Source organism: Lynx canadensis, chromosome C2, assembly GCF_007474595.2.
Source record: "Lynx canadensis isolate LIC74 chromosome C2, mLynCan4.pri.v2, whole genome shotgun sequence".
NCBI classification, from domain to species: domain Eukaryota; kingdom Metazoa; phylum Chordata; class Mammalia; order Carnivora; family Felidae; genus Lynx; species Lynx canadensis.
The window spans coordinates 92,639,020-92,659,371 of NC_044311.2; the positions used below are offsets into that span (position 1 = coordinate 92,639,020).

The 20,352-nt window shown below is 44.0% G+C and overlaps 1 protein-coding gene across 1 annotated transcript in view; it reads left to right on the forward strand.

Moving 5' to 3' along the window:
* Positions 1 to 2,746: 2,746 nt before the first annotated feature.
* The window catches only part of FSTL1 (follistatin like 1), a 53,705-nt gene continuing 36,099 nt past the window's right edge, over positions 2,747 to 20,352 (forward strand). The window contains exons 1-2 of the mRNA XM_030329869.1: positions 2,747 to 2,860; positions 3,017 to 3,073. Coding sequence (XP_030185729.1) covers positions 2,858 to 2,860; positions 3,017 to 3,073 — 60 coding nt within the window. The 5' untranslated portion in view covers positions 2,747 to 2,857. The remainder of the gene's footprint in view (positions 2,861 to 3,016; positions 3,074 to 20,352) is intronic.

A 20,352-nucleotide genomic window follows, 5' to 3' on the forward strand; every position in this document is an offset into this window, starting at 1 on the left:
TCTAGCTGGAGAATCAAGAACAATAACCACATGAACAAGTGTTAAACATCATATAACAGTATGCAATAAAATGCCAAGTTGTAAGGCTATATAACCAAGTTTTAACCTTGGAAAAATAAACAAATGTTCCTGTGCTTCAGTTTCCTTATTTGGAAAACGGAAGCAATAAAAAATACCTTTCAGTTTGTTGTGATAATTAAATGAGACATGTTGAATGGCTCGGTAGTACCTAGTATACAGTACCAACCGCAGCTCAGATACAAAGCAGATCAATAAAATAATAATGGCTACCATCTGTAGAGGTCTACTACCTGCCAGGCACTTTCTATAACACACCGCATTTGCGTTGCTATCTGTCAGAGAAGGAAACCTCAATTCCTAGATTCCGAGAGCTTAAGTAATTTGAGGTCACACAGCTAGTAAGTGGTAGTCACCGCATAGAAAGCCAGGTTTGTTAGACCTCAAACCTCATATGCTCTCCCCTATGCCAAATTATTGTACGAAATGGTGCTAAAGAAACAAAGAAACTTCACTTGGGTCCTGGGGAGAGAGAGACAGACTTTGACTTTGAAAAGACACAAGGAGAAGGAGAGGAAAGGAGATCATGCCAGATTCTGAGGGGATGCAGTGCCTGTGCAAGGATAAAAAGTATTGTGAGTTATTAGAGGGCCAAAACCTTTTATGCTGCAGTTCCCTTCAATCCTAGCACAGAGACCAGTACAGAGGGTGGGGAGACATCTATTCCCTACATCTCCTATTTCCATACCAAGGAAGCAGGAATGAGTTATCTGACTGGTGAGCTTCAAAGAGGAATGATATATGTGTCGCCATGACCCCTCAAGTTGGGGGAGCTGGCCTGTCCTAGAAATCATGTGTTTTCTGCTTTTCCAGAAACTGTAAAACTGCAGTCAATTTTACAAAAGCAGTTTTTCACAAGAGGGGACTCTCTGCATGTCTGGCCTTCTATCAATCATTGAGGGGGTGTGGGGGACAGGTCTGGCTTCCCAAGGTTACACAAGCAAATTGTCCACTTCTGCTTATGACTGCCAGGTACTAAGAGAGCCATTTAACATATTTTATTTAATTCTGGGGTGAAGTACATGCAGGTCCATTGTCCTGGAAGATCTAAAGGCATGGCCACCATTCTAGTGCCTGCCCGGGACAAAGTTGATATTTTCCTCCCTTCAGTCTGACTCCAGTGGCTACCTCAATGGATTGTGAACCTGTATGGGGAATATGGGTGTTATCTGAAACCCCCTAAAACCACAACAGTAGGCTCTCAACAAGCCATGGTAGAAGAAAGAATATGAAAAGTTCAGAGGACAATGAGAATACTGGCCTGATTCCAGCAAAGGGAGTATAAGAAGTAGTTGAAGTAAGGTTACATAAATAGGTTGGTCCCACTAATGGAAGACCTACATGGAAGGGAGAGAGCTTGGATGCGATGTGGGTGAAGAGCGCTGAGAGTTTCTGAGGAGGGGAAGAGCCTAAGGAGGACAGAATTTAAATCAGGTAGTGAAAATATGGCAATGCATTGCAGTGGAGACTAGGGGAGGAGAGCCTGGAGCTGGAAAGCAACCAGAGGTGGTTTCCAGATTTCCCCAGAGAGGGAAGAGGAGGTCTGGCCTAGGGAAGTGGCAATGTGAGTGGCAGTAAAGAGATGCACGTGAGATCTCAAAGGGAAAACTGCCAGATCTCGGGGAAACCGGGGTCTGGGAAGAGGGGAAACGTTTGGATGGCGCTGCTCTGAAACAGATAGATGAGCAGGCCTGGGAGCTGATAGGAAGTGGGTCTCAGCCTTGGGCACGTTAAAGCTGAGGCGTCGAGTGGATTTGCTTCTCAGCACCAGGGACACCAGACACAAGGTAGGAAAGGGGCCGCAGCTAGGAGTTTGGGGAGCCAACACCTTCAAGGAGGCAGTGTACATTTGAAGGCCCTTCGGAAGAAGTTGGTGGAGATGGGAAGTATGAACAGGGAGGGGACTTGGGATGACAGGGCTGGGAACAAGGGCACAGGTGTGGGAGCAAGGGGAGGGGGGCGGAAAAGAGGAGGGGGACACCACTCCTGGACCAGAGGGGAGGATGGGATGAGGCTGCTGGCAAACGCTGGATTAAGGATCTTTTTAGCAGAGCAGGGCGGCTGCCACCTCTCCCCCAGGAAATCCACAGTTGAACCCAAAGCAGCCTTCCCCAGGCTGACCGTGTTCTGGGCCCTGCGCCCACTTCCTCGCACTCTCTCTGCCTGCCGCGAGTCCCTGGTCCCCGGGCCCGTAAGGGTCCCTCCGCACCTCTGGCTCTCTCTCCATCAGTCGTGGGGCGGGGGGAGGGGGGCGGCTCCGGCTCCCCAGGCCGCAGGGCGCCTTTTCCTCCAGGTTCCCGCCCTGGAACCGGCCGTGAGCCTTCCGCAGCACCGCCCACCTGGCCACCGCCGCAGCCCGCGCCCACGGCCCGCCAGAGCTGCCGCGAGCCTACAGCCCCTCCCGGGGGTGGGGTTTCGGCCCCCCACCCCTGTCCGCCTTTGTTACAGCTTCCCCCCGGACGCGCCCTCTCGGCCTCTGCCCCCACGTCCTGGGGGCCAGAGGGAGAGGGGTTCGGGTGGCGCCGGGACGCACGCGGGCTCCCCAGAGAGAGGGGCGGGGAGGACGGAGCGGAGCCGCGAGCCGCGGGGGCAGCTGCTGCAGAAGGGGAGGAGAATGGGGAGGAGCTGGGGGGCAGGCAGTCGGGGAAGGAGGGGTCTTAAGGGGCGGCGAGCGCAGGTCGGATTTCCTCCGAGGCTGCCGATCGGCGGAGCTCCCACCTTCCCTTAGAGCTCGCTGCAGCCGCCCTGCCCCGCGCCCTCCGGAGACCGGGACCAGACCATGGTGAGAGCTGGGTGCGCGGCGCGGGGCGCGGTGGCCCGACCCCTCCGGGCGCCCGAGGGTGGACGGGCGGAGGGGGCGAGTCTGCGGGACCCGGAGAAGTTTCCGGGGTGGGCGCGGGGCCCGGCGCCTTCAGCCTCGCTCTTCTCTCTTCCGCAGATGTGGACACGCTGGCTCGCGCTCGCGCTGGTGGCGGTCGCCTGGGTCCACGCCGAGGTAGGTGAGCGGCCGAGGAGGTCCGAACTCGGGATCCGGAGCCACTTGGGTGTGCGCGCCTGGCGGGCGGGGAGTGCGTCCTGGGGATGTTCTCCCGGGGTGGGACTGGGAGTTTCCATGCGTGGGGTGAGGGGGCCGCTCCGAGCAGAAATGCTACTTAACGAAACTTAAACCTCCAAATCAGGAAAAGTAGTTTGGGCCGTAAGCGGGAGCCCCACCGCGGCTAATATGGAGGGAGAGTGGGGAGGGGGGAGAGGACGAGCTGGGTGGATTGGGACGGAGGCGGCGACAAGAGCAGCAGCCGAGTTCAAAAAGGCGCCTTTGAGTTCTTTCCTTCACTTAAAAGGAAATTGAGAATAGTTGGGGGCTTTTTGCTTCCCAGGCTGACTCCTTGGGGAAAGGGGCGGGGGGGAATCTCCAGAGATTTTTCTTTTAGGGCGGAGAGCCCTTTTTTTTTTTTTTAATCTTTTTTATAAAGTAAGTTCATGATCACCAGCATTTTTTTTTCTTTCTTTGTAAAGTCCTCTCGGATTTTGTGTTCATATCAGGGCTATATAACGGCCTTTAAAAGTCTCAATTTTCCCTTAATCCAGCGTTGCGCAAGTGTAAGAGATCCATTGCTCTGCTCTTTGGGGGCTCCGCGTTTCCAGTCAAAGTATTTCAGCACTTTTTTGGTAATGTTTTCCTTTCAACTCCAGTGACCTTCCTGAGACACTACAAACAAACCAACAAACCCTTCACTCACAAGCCCCTCCATTAACTCAAAGGTTTATGGACAGAAAATAAACAATTCCAAATTCCCTGGGCTCTAGTCTCTCAAACAGTGAGGTCAGAAACCAAACATTTGATAATTATGGCAGGAAATGTGGAAGGAATTAAAAAGCATGAGGGAGAAGAAATGGAATGTACATTACAAAAGAAATAGCTCCCTGGTGGGTGGTTATTCTCCCTCTTTGAATTTTTTTCTTCATATTACAGTTTAGCCCCACCCTTAGCATCATAACTTGAGTCTGCCCAGAAAAAAATCATAAAAGTATGCAAGGTCTTCATGATTAAAAAAAAAAAATACACATACATTAAACTCTCACTTAATTCACTCTAGGTTGCACTGGAAACCCAAGCTGTTTTTACTCACAATGAAATAACAAAAAAAAAAAAAAAAATAGCTCCTGTTTACTGGATATCTACTTTGTGTTATAATAAAACCCCATTTTAATGATGGGAAAACTGAGTCAGAGGTTACATAATTTATCCAGTGCCCTAAGTTGTTAGATGGTAGGGATAGGGATTTGAACCCAGATAGTCTGGCATCATACCCCAGGTTCTTAACCTCTATCCCACAAAAGGAGTTCACGTTTGGTGTGCCTCTTACACAGCACACATTGGGCTACATGCATCATTTCTTTTAAATCTTCCCCAACCTTAATAAGGTCAGCGTTGTTAACCCTATTTTATAGAGGAGGAAGCAGGTTTAGGAGATTAGGTAACCTACTCAAGGTCACATGGCTAGTTATTTCTGAAGAAGGATCTAAATCCAGTTCCCTCAATGTTTGGGGGCCCATCTTGAACACCAGATCTGCTTCTCCTGCATTTTGTCTTCCAGGGTTTGAATTTGAGGGAGGATCTGTCTTCACTGGCTGATTTAACCCTAGTTAAGGAACACCCTTCCATCCCTGCTGTGGCCCTCAAAAGGCAGCTGCAGCCCAATGATGGATGAAGTGAATCCCTGGTTGGTTTTATGGCCAGGCTTAGAATTGCCAGTTAGTGTGTGAAATCATTCAGTGAACTGGAATGCAGATGTGAGGTATGATGAGGCTGTTGGTTCCCAGACCACAAGACTGAAGGCTGAAGGCTGTGTGGCCCAAGGTCCAGGATCTATTCTAGGCAGCCTGTGCTACACCCCTCCCCCTCAGGAGCATTGCAAGGCAAAGCTTTGCTCTCATAGGAAGCTCCCCCAGCAGCAATTTCCTGCTTGAGGTGGAAGAGCAAAGAGTACTCCCACCAAATTCCCAGCTAAAATCAAGAAGTGCTGAGGCATGAAAACTGAGAGTTGGTGCAGAAAGCAGGCTGTGAACTCAGGGTACCTGAGCAGTGAGGAGTAAGTATGATCCAGTTTGCATTTCTTGGCTCCAGACTCTTAAGGATTATTTTTTAATCAATCCAATCTCTTGATGTCTGGCCTGAGTAACACATGGCAAGTTTTTAACCTGTGTTTAATAATAATATACCTTTAATTATTAATAAAAAGGTAAAATAACCCTAGCAATTTATTATTTTAAGCATTTTACTGTGTAATTCTACTTGAAATAGAATTTTTTTTCCTTGCTAGCTATAACAACATATAGCAAACATATAGCAAATTAATGATATTTACAGCCTTTGTTGACATGAATCCACTTTAGTAGACTTTAGGGCTAACATTGTACAAATATTGTTGAATTTTTTAAAAATGACATTTAGAAAATAAACTTAGTTTCTTGGTGCTTTTTGGTTTAATATAAGTATGATTATTCAACTCAACATATATTTTTTTTTAATTGTGATTACCTGACAAATCATGTTGATATTACAAAAAGCCAAGCCTTTGCAGTAGTAGACCTCCAGAACTAGAGGTGTCCCAGATTTGGGAAAAGGTGGTTGTCATCATTATTAATGCCAGTCTATAAATCCTGTTTGGCTAGATTCAAGAAACTATTAACAAATCTCATTAAGGAAAGTGTTATATTTTGAATGTCTTCCATGGTCTCTTACTTGGCACCACTTTTTTTTTTTATTGCTTCCTCTCATTCTTACTTTCTTCTTGTCTTAATACCCTTATTCCTTTTAGCAGCCTCCCACAAAATTCTGCCCCATCCACATGAGCTCACTTCTGTGCTCCTTTATATTTCTGTTTGAGGGGATGGTGGGGAGTGTGGCACAAGTCTGTTGAAGACTATACATTAACATCTGTATGGATGAGGAATAGGGGGGATGGGTCGAAGCAGCTTGAGGGAGTGCTTCAACTGACAATTACACAGCTACCCCTTTTTTAGGTTCTGTTGAGAGGGGGCTGTGTGGGCTCATTCATTCTTGCTCACCCATCCCCCTCCCACTGAGAATTCTAGCAGTTCAGAGAGGTGTTGATGGAGACTGGGAAAGTTTGACAACCCAGGCATTAGGGCATGTGCCCTTGACTCTGAATAGGTGGATCTGAGTCTAACATGGCAGGCTGGAGGGAGTCCTGTGGCCCAACTGTCTGCTCCTGGAAGACAGCCTTGGTGAGCACCTAAGCACACTTCCACTCTCCCTTGGTGGTTGTCTCTGCTTGCACTCTGATTGCCAGCATTGCAGGTCTATAAATTCATCATGATAAGTCACATGTACGGGGGACTCATTCACAGATCAGAATGCTCATTTCAGTAAGGAAAAACTTGACCCATGAACTGCGAGTATATCACTTAAGATAATAGTAAAAATAATAACAATTACACAGATGGGTGAGAAGATTATTAGGTCATCGTCCCTCTGATGCCAGATTTCTCATTTACACCCTATTATCAAAATGCAAGTTAATCAACCACCAGGGGTTTTATTGGCTGATGTGGGATATCCTCTGTATCCTTCAGAATTATCCTAATGGTGGATTTAGGGAGGCCTACAGTCTGGCCCACATCCTCTGACTGCTTCTTGGAGCTGCAGCAGAACTACGATTTTAATATCCATCTTGCACATTAAGCACTAAAATAATATCTTGTTTCCTTATTCATTGGCAAATAAACTACTTGCTGTGATTCTAAAGACCACTATTGGAAATTAGACTGTTAAAACATAGCAGGGACTCTGCTTGAATAGTCAAAACAGATGGGCAAGCACCCTGCAAACTGAGGCCCTGGCCACCAAAAATGTCTTTAGAAGGAGGACATATTCATTTCCCATAGAGGTCCCTGGATTGGGTGATGGAAAGCATGAGTCCCTTCCCAGGCTCAGAGGAGCTAACTGGGGAGGAACTGTGATCAGGGGGCATGGGCTGCAGTGGATGTAATGTCCCAGAGAAGAAAATAAAGTCTTCAAAGTCAGTGAGTTAGAATGATGTGTTTCTAGGAGAATAGAGAAAGTAAAGGATGAACTGTAAATACCAGTGGTCGCATATCATGAATTGAAATGTCAGTATTCGTTTTCCTACTCTTCAAATAACCGGACATGGAGACAGCATTTCTAGCAGCCACAAATAGAATTAACATAATGACACCAGATGTTGTAGGGTTGAAAAATACCTTACACTTAGATGGATTCATTTTGTAAAGCCAGGTTTTTAATGTCCTATAGGTCAAATGCATAATTTTCTGTAAGGTGCCATCTTCTGGTGCCTGTAACTTTGGCGTGGGGTTGGGGGGTTCTCTAGGGTTGAGTCATCGACAGCATGGGTCTTCTCTTCACAGGGCCCATCAGGCAGTATCCCCACAGGCCGAGCATACCCTACACACAGGGCCGAGTCATGCATAAAGTGCAAGACATGGTCTCTGCCCTCATTACAGTCTAATGATGGGCCAGATACCTTAAACTGCGGCAGTTGTAATATTATTATAACTATATGATGAACAAGTATCTGTACAATTATAATTATTGCTTTTTTATATTAACATAGGGCTTCCCTTGATTTTTAAAGTATTTTTACATTAGCACAATGCACAAATCTTTAACATAGAGTTTGATGAACTCTTACATCTGGATATACCCATATAGCCAGGACCCAATCAAGGCTGAGGAAGTTGGTGCAGAGAGGAGGCTGTGAACTCCTGGTGTGTGGAAGCAGTTACAATGAAAAAAGTGAGGAGTAGATACGATCAGAGTTACATTTTATCACTCAGGGATCATCATTTAATTAGTGCATCTTCTTCATGTCTGGCCCAGTAACATTTGGCAAGCTTTTAATTTATGTTTCAACAATAAACCTTTAATAAGTAATGAAAAAGTAAATTAACCGTCTCCATATGATGATTACAATTTGGATATTATTTTAAGCATTTTAGCAGTGTTTATAGCAGAAAATTGATTTTCTTGTTAACTATAAGGACGTATAGCAAACACAGTTAAATACGGTCTTTTTTGACATTAATCCATTTTAGCAGACTTTGGATCAGCTTTAGGGGAGCTGACTTGACTATTTTGCAGATGGATATTCCAGGGCTCAATATAATCTACACTGAGAAACTAAATCAAGGAAAGAAACTCAAATAGTTCTTTTTGATCACTTTGCCCTGGCCATTATTACTTTCAAAGGGACTACATAAGATGTCTATTACATTATTTATGATGGCTAATACTTAAAATTTACTACATATCCAACAGTAGGGGAAGAGTTAAGAGTTAACAACAATATGTGCCACTAAAAGTTATGTTTACAAAAATTTTTAAAGCTCTGGCAAATGATTGTGATTTAATTTAAAAAGCAGAACACCCTCCACTCTGTGCCTTATTCTCACAACTGTGCACAGATTTGTATAGAAGTGTAACAAAATCTTAAAATCCATCTTGAGGATTCTTGTGATCCCTTTCCTTTTTTCAGGAGGAATTTACCATCCTAGTATATGCTCTTTTATTTAAATAAAAGTGTTGAGCTATTTTCTGATAAAATATGAAAAGATAATATGCTCATAAAAAGCTTAGAGAATATGGAAAAGATGAGAGCAAACAATAAAATCAACCATAATTCCACCACCTAAAGATAAATCAGCCCTGCATCCCTTCTTTCAGAGAAACTATCAAAATCAATCAACAAATGTATGTGGTGAGCCTACTAAACACTGTAGGCAATAAAAATAAGTATGAGGTATCACTACGAGATAAACGGCATGCAGTAATGGGACAAGCATGGCAAACACATCACCACTACCCCCTCCTTTCCCCATGGCAGACATTGCTAATCAATCATAGGATTCTGTCCTTCTGAGTCTGGAGGAGGTTTGAAAATCCTCAGCAATGTTCTGGGTAGCCACTAGCAATTAGTCTGCATGTGAGATAAAAGATATTTGCCACTACTTCTGGAAAAGTCTATCCAATCTGACAAACACTGGTATATCTTTAAACAAAATTAAGGTGATTAAAAGGCAGAGTTCAGGACTATGTGAAACAAAGACAACATGGGGTAATGGGTGGTATGACTAGGGTAGCGAATAGATGAAATCACACACACACACACACACACACACACACACACACACACACACACAGCACTTTATTCCTGGCCCAAGCTTTTAACTTCTTTAGACAAATTCCAACACCTTAAAGTGAGCCAAACCCTCTAATGTTGGCCATCAACAAGAATATGATAATGAGAATTTTCTTGGCTGTTCTGATGGAGTAAACAGTTGTTCTTGCTAAGGCTCTCTAAGAGCTGCTGCTGTCATAGATAACAGTTCCTGCATTAGCAGCCATCTGGCAGTAACTTGCTAATAGAAAGCTCTTTGGGTAGTTGGAGTACAAAATATATCCTATAAATCTGCATTTTCTGCTGTGGTTGGAGGATTTCAATGAAATCTTTCACAGACTTTTTATGTGCTCATTTGGAAGCCATCACCAATAAGCTATTCCCAGGATTAAGTCTGAAATTTATGACCCTTCAAATGTTCCCTGAATAATCCTGGACACTATTTTTGACCAGCTAAACTGTTGCCAAAACAAGTCGTGTGACACATGGCAAAAACCATGACATGTTGCAGGCTCAGATTTATACATATGTGTGTCATGGGATATTGGCTTGAATTGATAGAAGGAAAGTGGCTCTTTGTCTTTACTTTTTATGTCATTCAAGACTTAAAATTTTTGTGTCTGAGGCAAAATTTGTCTTTTCCGCACAGTCTTTCATTCTGCCCTTCGGTGATAGTCAATGAGTATAAATTATTGATCTACTGAAGTTCCAGACATTATCCCAATCCCTTTGCACATATGCTGCTATTGAGAATAGTGTGGAACTAAAAGGCAATACCATGGAGGTCCCTGTTCTTAAGGAGTCACTACCACCATAGCTCCTGTGCAGCTCAAAAGGACCTGGCCAACTTTAGGGCCCAGATTTATGGCTTTCACAGAAATTTTCACTCCCTTCCTCACCTCTCGCTGCTGGTTCAGAAAACCCTGAAATGCAGCATAGGGATAGATGCCTTCTCAGAACTTGAGAGGCTCCACTTGAGTTGCTGGTGCCATTTTCAGCCTGTCTACCTTGACCACTCAACCAACCTATCCAGAATGTGGCAGCTTTTTGTGTGGAAATTGTGTCTGTTCACGGAGTGCCAATGCTTTTCTCTTGTTTCCCATATTCAGGTCACTCAAGCCTTCCACTGAGTTCCTTCATTCTCTTCTCTTGTTTGCCATATCTGGGTGTTTCCAAGTTTTATCTTTTACACAGACCCTGTTACAAGCACCTTCTCATTATTAAGAAAGATGTTATAAAATAATGAGAGTCCTTGACTTCAAAGTCTTGCTCCACCCCTTTCTTGATGATGTTACCTTTTTTAAGCCACCTACTGTCTCTGACTTGCAGCTTCAGTTAAGAGCAAGGGCTTTGGGTAATGGGCTGGGTTTGAATTCTGCCCTTGTCTAGCTCTGAGGCTTTGTGCAAGTAACTTAACCTCCCTGAGCTTATTTTCCTCATCTGTAAAATGGGAATAATGGCCATCTCTCTGTCTGTCTAACTAATGGAAACTGGAAAAGGTTTCCTCTACTCATGAAACATAGTCAACATGAAACACAATAAAGTGCCTCTTAGCAGCCCCTAGTAGGCACTGAGAAAGAATGTTTTTGACTCTGTAATGACTTCAACAAGAGAATTCTCAACTTACATACTAACATCTAGTAGGCATTGTGTATATTTGTACAACCTGTGTGCTGGCTCAGGCTGTTACTGTGTTTATCCTTGAGAGGAGGTGTAGCATAATGGTTAAGTGCTAAGACCTTGGAGCTAGATTACCCAAATTTAAATCCTAGCACTACCATTACTAGCCCTGTGATCTTGAGAAACTTACTTAACCTCTCTGGGCCTGTATCCTTATCTATAAAATGGGCATACTACAGGGTATTTACTCCATAGGTTACTTGTGAGAATTGAATGACTTATTACATGTAAAGCAGTTAGAAGAGTGGCTCAGCACATAAGAGTACAGTGTTAGCTATTATTATCATCCTAGTGGCATCTATTTATTGGAAGAGCTCCAAAACCCATGGAGTGTGGGTGTAGGTGTGCACATGCATGTCCGTGACTTACAGAACTCTCCTTGCCTCTTTTACTCTCCAGAGATTAAGGATCACCTTTTTATTTTTTATTTTTTTTTTTTAAATTTTTTTTTTTCAACGTTTATTTATTTTTGGGACAGAGAGAGACAGAGCATGAACGGGGGAGGGGCAGAGAGAGAGGGAGACACAGAATCGGAAGCAGGCTCCAGGCTCTGAGCCGTCAGCCCAGAGCCCGACGCGGGGCTCGAACTCACGGACCGCGAGATCGTGACCCGGCTGAAGTCGGACGCTTAACCGACTGCGCCACCCAGGCACCCCAAGGATCACCTTTTTAAATGACACCTGGATGGCTCAGTCAGTTGAGTGTCTGACTCTTGATTTCAGCTCAGGTCATGATCTCATTTTCTTGAGATCAAGCCTCATGTAGGATTCCATGCTGAATGTCCAGACTGCTTGGGATTCTTTTTCTCTCTTCCTCTCTGCTCTCTCTCTTTCTCAAAAAAAAAAAAAAAAAAAAAAAAAAAAGACAACTAGGCTATGGATATTTATTTCAGTGGAGGCTTTGACGCCGAGAATTCATATCAGAACTCTTGCTTCTACTGAGCCAATCTTGCTTTCAAACTTCTAGATACTGTCAGTTCTGTGAAGTCAGAACCCTATCATTCCTGCAGAAAGAGAATTAGGTCCTCGTTGAGCCCCTCCCGTTGCACAGGCAGTGGGCTGTGCAAACTAGCATAAGTTCTCCCTAAAGACAGTAAATGAGGGAGAGAACCAAAAAGGGGAAAAGAGGGAGAAAAAGCAAAGAAAAGAGGGTATAAAGTTCTTGGAGGAGCACCTGAGTGGTTCAGTTGGTTAAGTCTCTGACCAGCTCAGGTCATGATCTCACAGTTCATGGGGTTGAGCCCTGCATTGGGCTCTGTGCTGACAGCTCAGAGCCTGGAGCCTGCTTCAGATTCTGTGTCTTCCTCTCTCTCTGCCCCTCCTCTGCTCTCTCTCTCTCAAAAATAAATAAACATTTAAATAAATAGCTAGCTAGCTAGCTCTTGGAATTTTTCCACATTCAGTTTTTCTCTCCTCTCTGTCTCTCCTTCTTAGATACGGAGGTGGCCACCGGATATCTTGGGTTTTTTGGGGGAATGGTCATTTTTGTCTATTCTTGCTGTCGTCCCCATAGCATGCCTGTTACTGGGCCATAAATTCTAAATTTGGGGTTTGGAACATATGATCACGCAAAGGAATAGAACCCTTTGCTTTCACTGTTTGAAAAATAAATACCTGCTCTCAAAGACAGGGTAGGGAAGTATTCCTGGAGCAGGCTGGGATTTGTCCCTCTGGGAACCAAGGCAACGCTCTGGGTGTTTGGCACACAAACCTTGAGTCCTCCGCTGGGAACTGCTGTGTCTGGTGGCCAGCCCTGACTGCACCCTCACATGGCCACTGATCCCAGGCCCCAGAGCCAGGTCTTTGTTGCTCCCCGTGCTGCTCCTTGCTCTCCTCTGTGTCTTTCCCTTCTTCCTTCTTGTCTCTCTCAGCTTCCTCCTCCACCATTGAAGCGAGGTCATCCTGGAGTGTTGGCGCCACGTTAGGAGCTGCCAACCCCTCCCCCCCCCCCCCCCCCCCCCCCGCCACCGACCACCAGGTTCACATTCTATGCAGAGAAAAAGCTCCCCAAAGTTTTCACACAGTATTTTGCTTCACCCATCTAGGATCAAGTAAAATTTCACAAAGTTAACTCAAGGAATGAAAGAACTGTCACAAACCTGTTCTCTGTCAGGCACTAAGTTAGTGCTGGTGACTAAGACATAGACCCTGTTCCTAAGGGGCCTGCAGTCCAGTGAGGGAGGGAGACGGGAGCAGAGGCTCAGAGTGATCCAGTGTGGTAAGTGCCAGGACAGGCCTGAGAACCCACGCCAGCCCTGGGGGGTCTGGGAAGGCCTCCAAGAGGCCTCACAATCTGCGCCCTGAAAAATGAGTAGTAGCCAGACAACAGCAGGAGGAGAAGACAAGAGCCTTCTCATATTTAATTCTCACAACCCGAGAATTTATTACAATCTTCATTTTAGCAATGAAGAAACCCAAGCTGAGAGGATACAGTTAGTTACTCAAAATCAGCCACCTAGTAAAGAGTAAAGCCAGGATACAAGCCCAGACTTCAGCTCTCAAAGCAAAGGCTGTGTGTTCCAGGCCCATTGTGTCTTATTTCTGAAAGTGACTTTGAAAACAACCCCCCCAAAAAATGACCAGGCCTAGTCATTTTGGCCACATAGATAGGCATCTGATCTCAACCTGGTTCAGGTTCAGCTGCTTCTCTGACATTACAGCACTTGCAGCTTTGTGTTCAGTGACTCGGGGGATGTTTTAAGGCAGTTTTTTTGTCCTTCGGATGCATTCAGATGTTCCACATTGAGTAAGACCAGATTGAAAGGCAGCTCTAAAAAAACTCCAGCTGAGTTGCTGTGTATGGTTGTTCTGACTGTCTACTGTACCAGTGCAGCTGGCCAAGGGGACCACTGGGGCTGACTGCATCCTGCACTCAATGAGCCCTGGCATGGAGCTTGTCTGTCCACCCAGACGACGGGCGCCTTCTTTCCAACTGAGACACAGAGTTCCCCAAACCCAACAGTTTCTCTCAGATATGTGATGCTTATTGGACCACGGTGGCCATTTCTCCGTCTGTACTTTTATACATTGATATCATTCAAGTCTTCTAAAATTTTCATAACAGGCCTCCATCAAAAGCCAGTTCTGTATTTTTGTGGGTTTTCCTCATGGATTTAGCTAATACAAATAGAAATGTAAAAAACCTGTTCTTTTGCACCCACAAATGTGCTACGTTGGGCTGTTGCCCAACTCCATCTAGTTTGGGAACTGTGATTCCCCAGGAATTAGGAAAAGCATTCCTAGCTTCTCCCTGATTGCTGGATTAGCACAGCCTCCCTCAGCCCACAGCTGAATTCCAGCCCTGAGGAAGAAATGTCTTATTAGACTGAGTGAACTCCCAGCCTGGAGCCTGTCAGAGGCGGTGTCATGTGTTTGCATTAGCTGAACAAAAAGCAAGCAGGCTTTCTGGCCTCACTCCCCCTCCTCCCGCACCCCCCTCTGGAGGGGCCGGTTAAAGTCTAGACAGTGTCTGCTTGGCAGTATGCCTTTTTAGCACAATCTGCACGGTTCTGCAGCTCTCGCTTGGGTTGCCTTTCCTCACTCACTTCCCCAGTTTTCTTGGTCGGCCTCAAACTGTCTCGGGGAGACTGGCATGAGCCGCACACAAAAGAAGCAAGTGAGTGAATTTATGAGACCATCAGGTTTCAGCTGTCTGGAGAGGTTCGCAGTTGAGGAAATACCAGCAGTGCTGGCTGAAGCTGCGTCTGAGCTTACAGAGATCCCTGATGTGAGCTGGCTTCAAACAAGCCTCCGCTTCTTGGCCAGACATGGGCTGGAGTGAACAACCCACGACAGACAGTGGCACCCAGGTCTTGAGCCTCTTGCCTTCCGTTGGTAGTATGAACTTGGGCAAGTCACCGGCTGCCTCATCTTGAAAATATGGGGGTTAGAGCAGGTGAGCTCTGGAACCCAGCCCAGAAATCCTATCCATAGGAAAGGAGGCAGACATGTTAGGTTCGATTGTCAAAATATGCTTAATAGAGTTAGGATATTTGATTAGCTCTTGTCTTAATTGATGGTCCCGAGGAGGAGCGGTTTGAAAAGAGAAGCTGGCCCAGGAGTGGGAAAAGAGTGACTAAAAGCAGTTGGCATTTTGTGTGTCTTACTGTCTCCTGCGTATATGGAGTGCAATATAAATAGTACAGCATGTGGCACCCAAGCAGTCTGCATGCCCAGGAATCCCAAATGCTGTTTACTCTATAGAAAGGAACCACTTGATTTTCCACTTCAGAAACCAGCTGCTCAACAACACTGGGCAAGAAATGAAGGATGCTGGGTCTCTTTGGGGTTGAGCGAAGAATTTTTTAAAAAAGGAAGACAACCCAGAATTCTAAAGTGTGCAACTTGAGCTTTTATTGAACTGATTAAAAAAACAAAGACAAAACTTTCTTCTGACCTTTGTAAATATAAGTTAAAATAGAAATTAAATATAAATTAAAAATAATGACGCAGGGGTGCCTGGGTGGCCCAGTTGGTTTAGGCATCTGACTGTTGATTTCTGCTCAGGTCAGGATCTCAAAACCATGGGATCGAGCCCCACGTCAGGCTCTGCCACAGTGAGTGTGGAGCCTGCTTAAGATTCTCTCTCTCTCCCTCTGCCCCTCTCCCACTTGTGTGTATTCTCTGCCTCTAAAATTAAAATAATGATGATGTTGATGATGTTGATGATGATGATGATGATGATGATGATGATGATGTAGTATTGAAATGGCTTATAAAAATAACTGTCTGAAAATGCTGTGTGGACCCTAATATTGCTTTCTGGGTCACCAGTGCTACCTGGCCCATGACCAGGATCCTGGGTTTCCTGAACAGGTATTGATGAAGTTGCTGCCCTGGCCCCCATGCCTTTCTCCAAATCAGTTCAGGGCTGTTATAGCTGAGGGCACTGCTCTTTGGCCTTGACCTCAGCAGTTAAATCAAGTGACTTGCAAGGGTGAACTCAGTAAGGAAACAGAGGCCAACACTGATGTTTTAGTTCCACTTAAATGCTTAGTATCTTAACTGCACTCCAATTCCTAAATACCAGTAGTGAAGCCCAGTATGCTACATTGTACCCACTGTCAGTCCTGCATGGGGCCGCCCAATGTTGCCTGTGGTTTTCCACATAAATCTACTTGTACACAAGTGTCAGAATTGAATTAAAATTGTCTGTGCCCCAGAATAGCCTGTATACACAGACACACACATACATTTTGCTACTTAATTGACATTACTTGAGTTAGATTTCACTACTTGGAGAGTATGACTGTCTACCTTTAGCTCAAATACACTTCCCTCACAAAAAACCCCAAATTTCTTTTGGAACTAATGAAGAGAAGCATGTATGTTATTAAATTTCCCCTAATGTGACTGTCTCGTTTAATTTAGTTCAGTATTTGATCTGTGTTATACTGTCTTGATTCCTTTCTGAGCCAAGGCATATAGAAAATAGTGATAAGGAGGGCTTATTTTTGTGGTTGTGAAGCTTCTTAATGAGCGTTAACTTTATCAGTGCATGTTATTCATTTATTCATTTGTTCATTCATTCATTTCCTACCTCATTCCAAAACTAAGAGGTATGTTTTTCCTTTCAAATCCCATAGCTAGCATGTCCTGCTGTCTTCTGTTAGTGCTAGGCTAACTATTTTCAGTGCTGGGGAAGGACCCAAGTTTGTGGCATATTTGCAACAGAGAAAAATAAAATAGATAAAGAACGCAAAGACAAAAATTTCTGGTGACTCTCACTAGGATACTTGGCTCATCTAAACTTCAGTAAGAAATTGATGATGTGTAGAGTTTCTGTTAGAGCAGCTAAAAGCTATTAAACTGGGCACAGACTCAGACATACTTGAGTTCCCTTTATGGACAAGGTCCCTATAAGGAGGACCCAGGTGGGGTTTCTGGGGTAGCCCACCTCAGCTCACAAAAACCTGCTTTGGGATGCAGACAGGTGTCACAAATGCTTGATATTCTTAGTTTCACTCCTCCAGGGACATCCTTATCCTTGGGTCTTCTCTGTATGCCAAAATTATGATGCTACAATTAATTGGGGTCAGGCTGAGGTCTATGTCAGAAGCAGGAGAATTCAGCTGACTTCTTTTCCCTTAGACTCTTAAGAATCTTTCAGGAGTGAGTCCATTTGTGCTTTGTCCCCCACCCCTCCTCTAGTCTTCTATCCTTGGCATTTTCTATTTTCTTTCCTTTCTTATCCTGTGTGGCCTTGGCCTTGCCAACAGCCACATGCAGAGAAGCAGACTTCCTGGTTTAGCTATTTATTTTTAGGGTAAAGCTTTCCACTCCATGCATTAATTGGTGTCTGCATCATGTTCAACAGAAGAGTAATTTTCTGCATGGCACTAAGGGCTGGCTAATGATCAAAGAAAACTCCAGGAGAAGGACACCTACTTCAGGTGTGAGTTCATTAGAGGTTTCTCAAGTTCCTTTCTTGGGGGGATGGGACTAGAAGGGAGAATGGGGTTGGGAAGTATTTTGAGTAAAGAGGCCAGACATTGAAGTCTTCTTTGCTGAACATTGGGTATATTCAGTATTCAGTATTCACTGCAGTATTTCTTCCTTTCTTTCTTTCTTTCTTTCTTTCTTTCTTTCTTTCTTTCTTTCTTTCAAGAATGAACAGCAATCCTTTTTTTTTTTAAATGTTTATATCTTTTGAGAGAAAGAGAGAGCATGAGCAGGGGTGGGGGGCAGAGAGGAGAGAGAACCTAAGCAGGTTCCACCCCGTCAGCACAGAGCCCCATGTCACAGTGGGGCTGCATTTCACAAACCATGAGATCATGACCTGAGCTGAAATCAAGAGTCATATGCTTAACTGAGCCACCCAGGCGCCCCTAGATTTATTTCTTAATAAATTTCCTAAACTACTTGGGGGCCATATTGTTTAAAGGACAATTACTAAGTTAATAGCTTTATCTCTGAGAGATACAACTGGACAACAGTCTGTGTTTTTTTTTTTTTTGTTTTGTTTTCTGCAAAAGAACATGTATAGGTAACTAGACTTATTATGGGGATTATTTTGTAATATATAAAAAATATCAAATCACTATGATGTACACCTAAAACTACTAGTATGTGAATTATACTTCAGTAAAAAAAATCAAAGAAAAAAAAACCATGTGCAATACAACCTGGAGGATAATAAGAAACTATAAAAGTTGTTTTTTTGTGTTTGTCACTTGCCCTATTTAGGCTCTCTGTTTGCTTAGACAAAACTAAGAAAACTATGAAGATAATAAATCCTCTAAGAACAACCAATGCTTGAAGATTGTTAAGCCCACTGTGTTGGTCATTTTACAGCTTAGGTCATTTCTCTCTAATTTTCTGTACATATTTGATCAAATAGAAGGCTCTTCATTTCTTGCTTCAGTTGCAACATTGAATTGCTGGTGGGTTAGAGAGCGAGCTGCGATCCTCCACAGTGGCTGTATTTCATTTGGTGATTGGGTTATTTTTCTACGTAATGCTACGATTATTTTGCCCAGTGTAAAATAAATCACATTGTCATTTAAGAGCCGTAATGACTCATGTTCCAGTAGCCTGGAATGTAAAGACCTCCTCATTCCCAGTGATCTATTGTTTCTCCAGGAGAAAATCTTCTCTCTGTTGAGGTTGGTGAAATGAGCCTGTGTGTGTGTGTGTGTGTGTGTGTGTGTGTGTGTGTGTCTCCAGACAGCTGAGAATAACGAGCTCTAGATTACCAATCCCTAGGTTTAGATGTGACAATAGCCATATTCTGAATATCATGATATTTTCTTTGAAAGGGAGACAGAAAGTAGGGAATTCTAAACCCAAGAGTGTTCAAAGCATGTGAACTGCCCCCAAATAATTCTTGTTTTAGAAATAAGTGGAATAAATAGGAAGAAGGAAACTAGTAATGAGGAAGCCTGAAGGAAGAGGAGAGAGTCAGTGATGAGGGTAAGAAATTCTCACTGTTACTCGTAGTGGGGTAAGTAAATGAATATGAGGCGATAAAGTGGAGAATTTCTGGTCTTTATCTTATGTGCTGCATGAGGAAATACTATGAATGAACACTGGTGATCTATACAATCAGAGAAGATATGTCTGCTTTTGTGAAGTGAACATATGGTCTGTAGGCAAAACTCACAAGAACAAATGATAATGTAAAAGCTATAAATTAAAACGGCACCTGTATATAGAGTATATAGCAAGAGTGATAATGATATAAAGTACCTTACACAAGGTAAGTGCTCAGTAAATAGTAGCTGTTATTCTTGATGTTTTTGCTTGAATTCTAAGGCACAGGAAAACTGCAGGGAGAGACATACAGATTCTTCTAGACCCATGTTTCTCAAACTGTATTGAGTGATGCTAATATATGTGCTAGGTTAAGTGGTTCTTTAGTTGCAGGATTTTTTAGAACCTTACAATGTTCATGTGCATTATTTATTTTCTTTTCTAGGAGGAAAGTATCATAAGCAGTGTTTCCCAGGCATTTTGCCATTGAACACCATTTCCAATATTCCATTAGTATTTCAGTGCTGTGTTCCATGGGACAGTTTGGAAACATGGGTCAATTCTGAACAGATTTTCATAAGCAGAGTCCATTTACACCTGACTCCAGGTCTTAGTGGGTTGTTGAACCCACTTCCTAAACTAATGCAATTTCACTGAGAAGGCATGGGGAAGGCATGGGACCTATCTGGACCCCAGGGCCAGTCCAAGGGAAGATCCTTCTGGGAGTGACTCCATACTGGACGCTGGTATGGCCATGTCCATATCTATCTAAATCTGGCTGGGGTATTTTTTGATTATCAACTCAAAGTACCCAGGAGTCTTCTTCTGGAGTTTTCACTTTTCCTATCCATTCTCAGTCCATCAGCAAGTCCTGCTGGCTCTACTGTCAGAATATATTACCTCTTCTTTGACTGTTATCAGTCTCCATTGCCACCATCCTACTCCAGGCCACCATCATTTTGTGCCCGGACTATTGCAGTAGCCTCTTAGCTGCTCACCCCTTTTTCCTTCACGCCTCTCTCCATCTACTTCTTTATATAGCAATCTTTGTGAAACACGTATCTGATCACTGTGTAAAAATCCTCCAGTGTTCCCCATTTCATTAAGAATAAAATACAAAGTTGTTATCAGTGCGTACAAGGTCATACATGCACCATGCTTTGCCTGCTTTTCCCAACTAATCTCTCACTGCTTTCCCTGCCAGACCCTATGTTGCGGCTACACTGGGCTTTTTCTGTTCCAGGAACATAACAAATTTCACCCTGCTTCACAACCTTTGCACTTTTTTTCCTGCTATCTGAACTGCTCCTTTCATTCTTAGGTCTCAGCTCAAGAGAGCGTTCCCTCACTCAGTCTAAAGGGTGCCCCCTCTCCTAGATGTCTGTCAAACATATCCTATGTTCTAAATAATCATCACAATCTGAAACGACCTTGTTCATTGT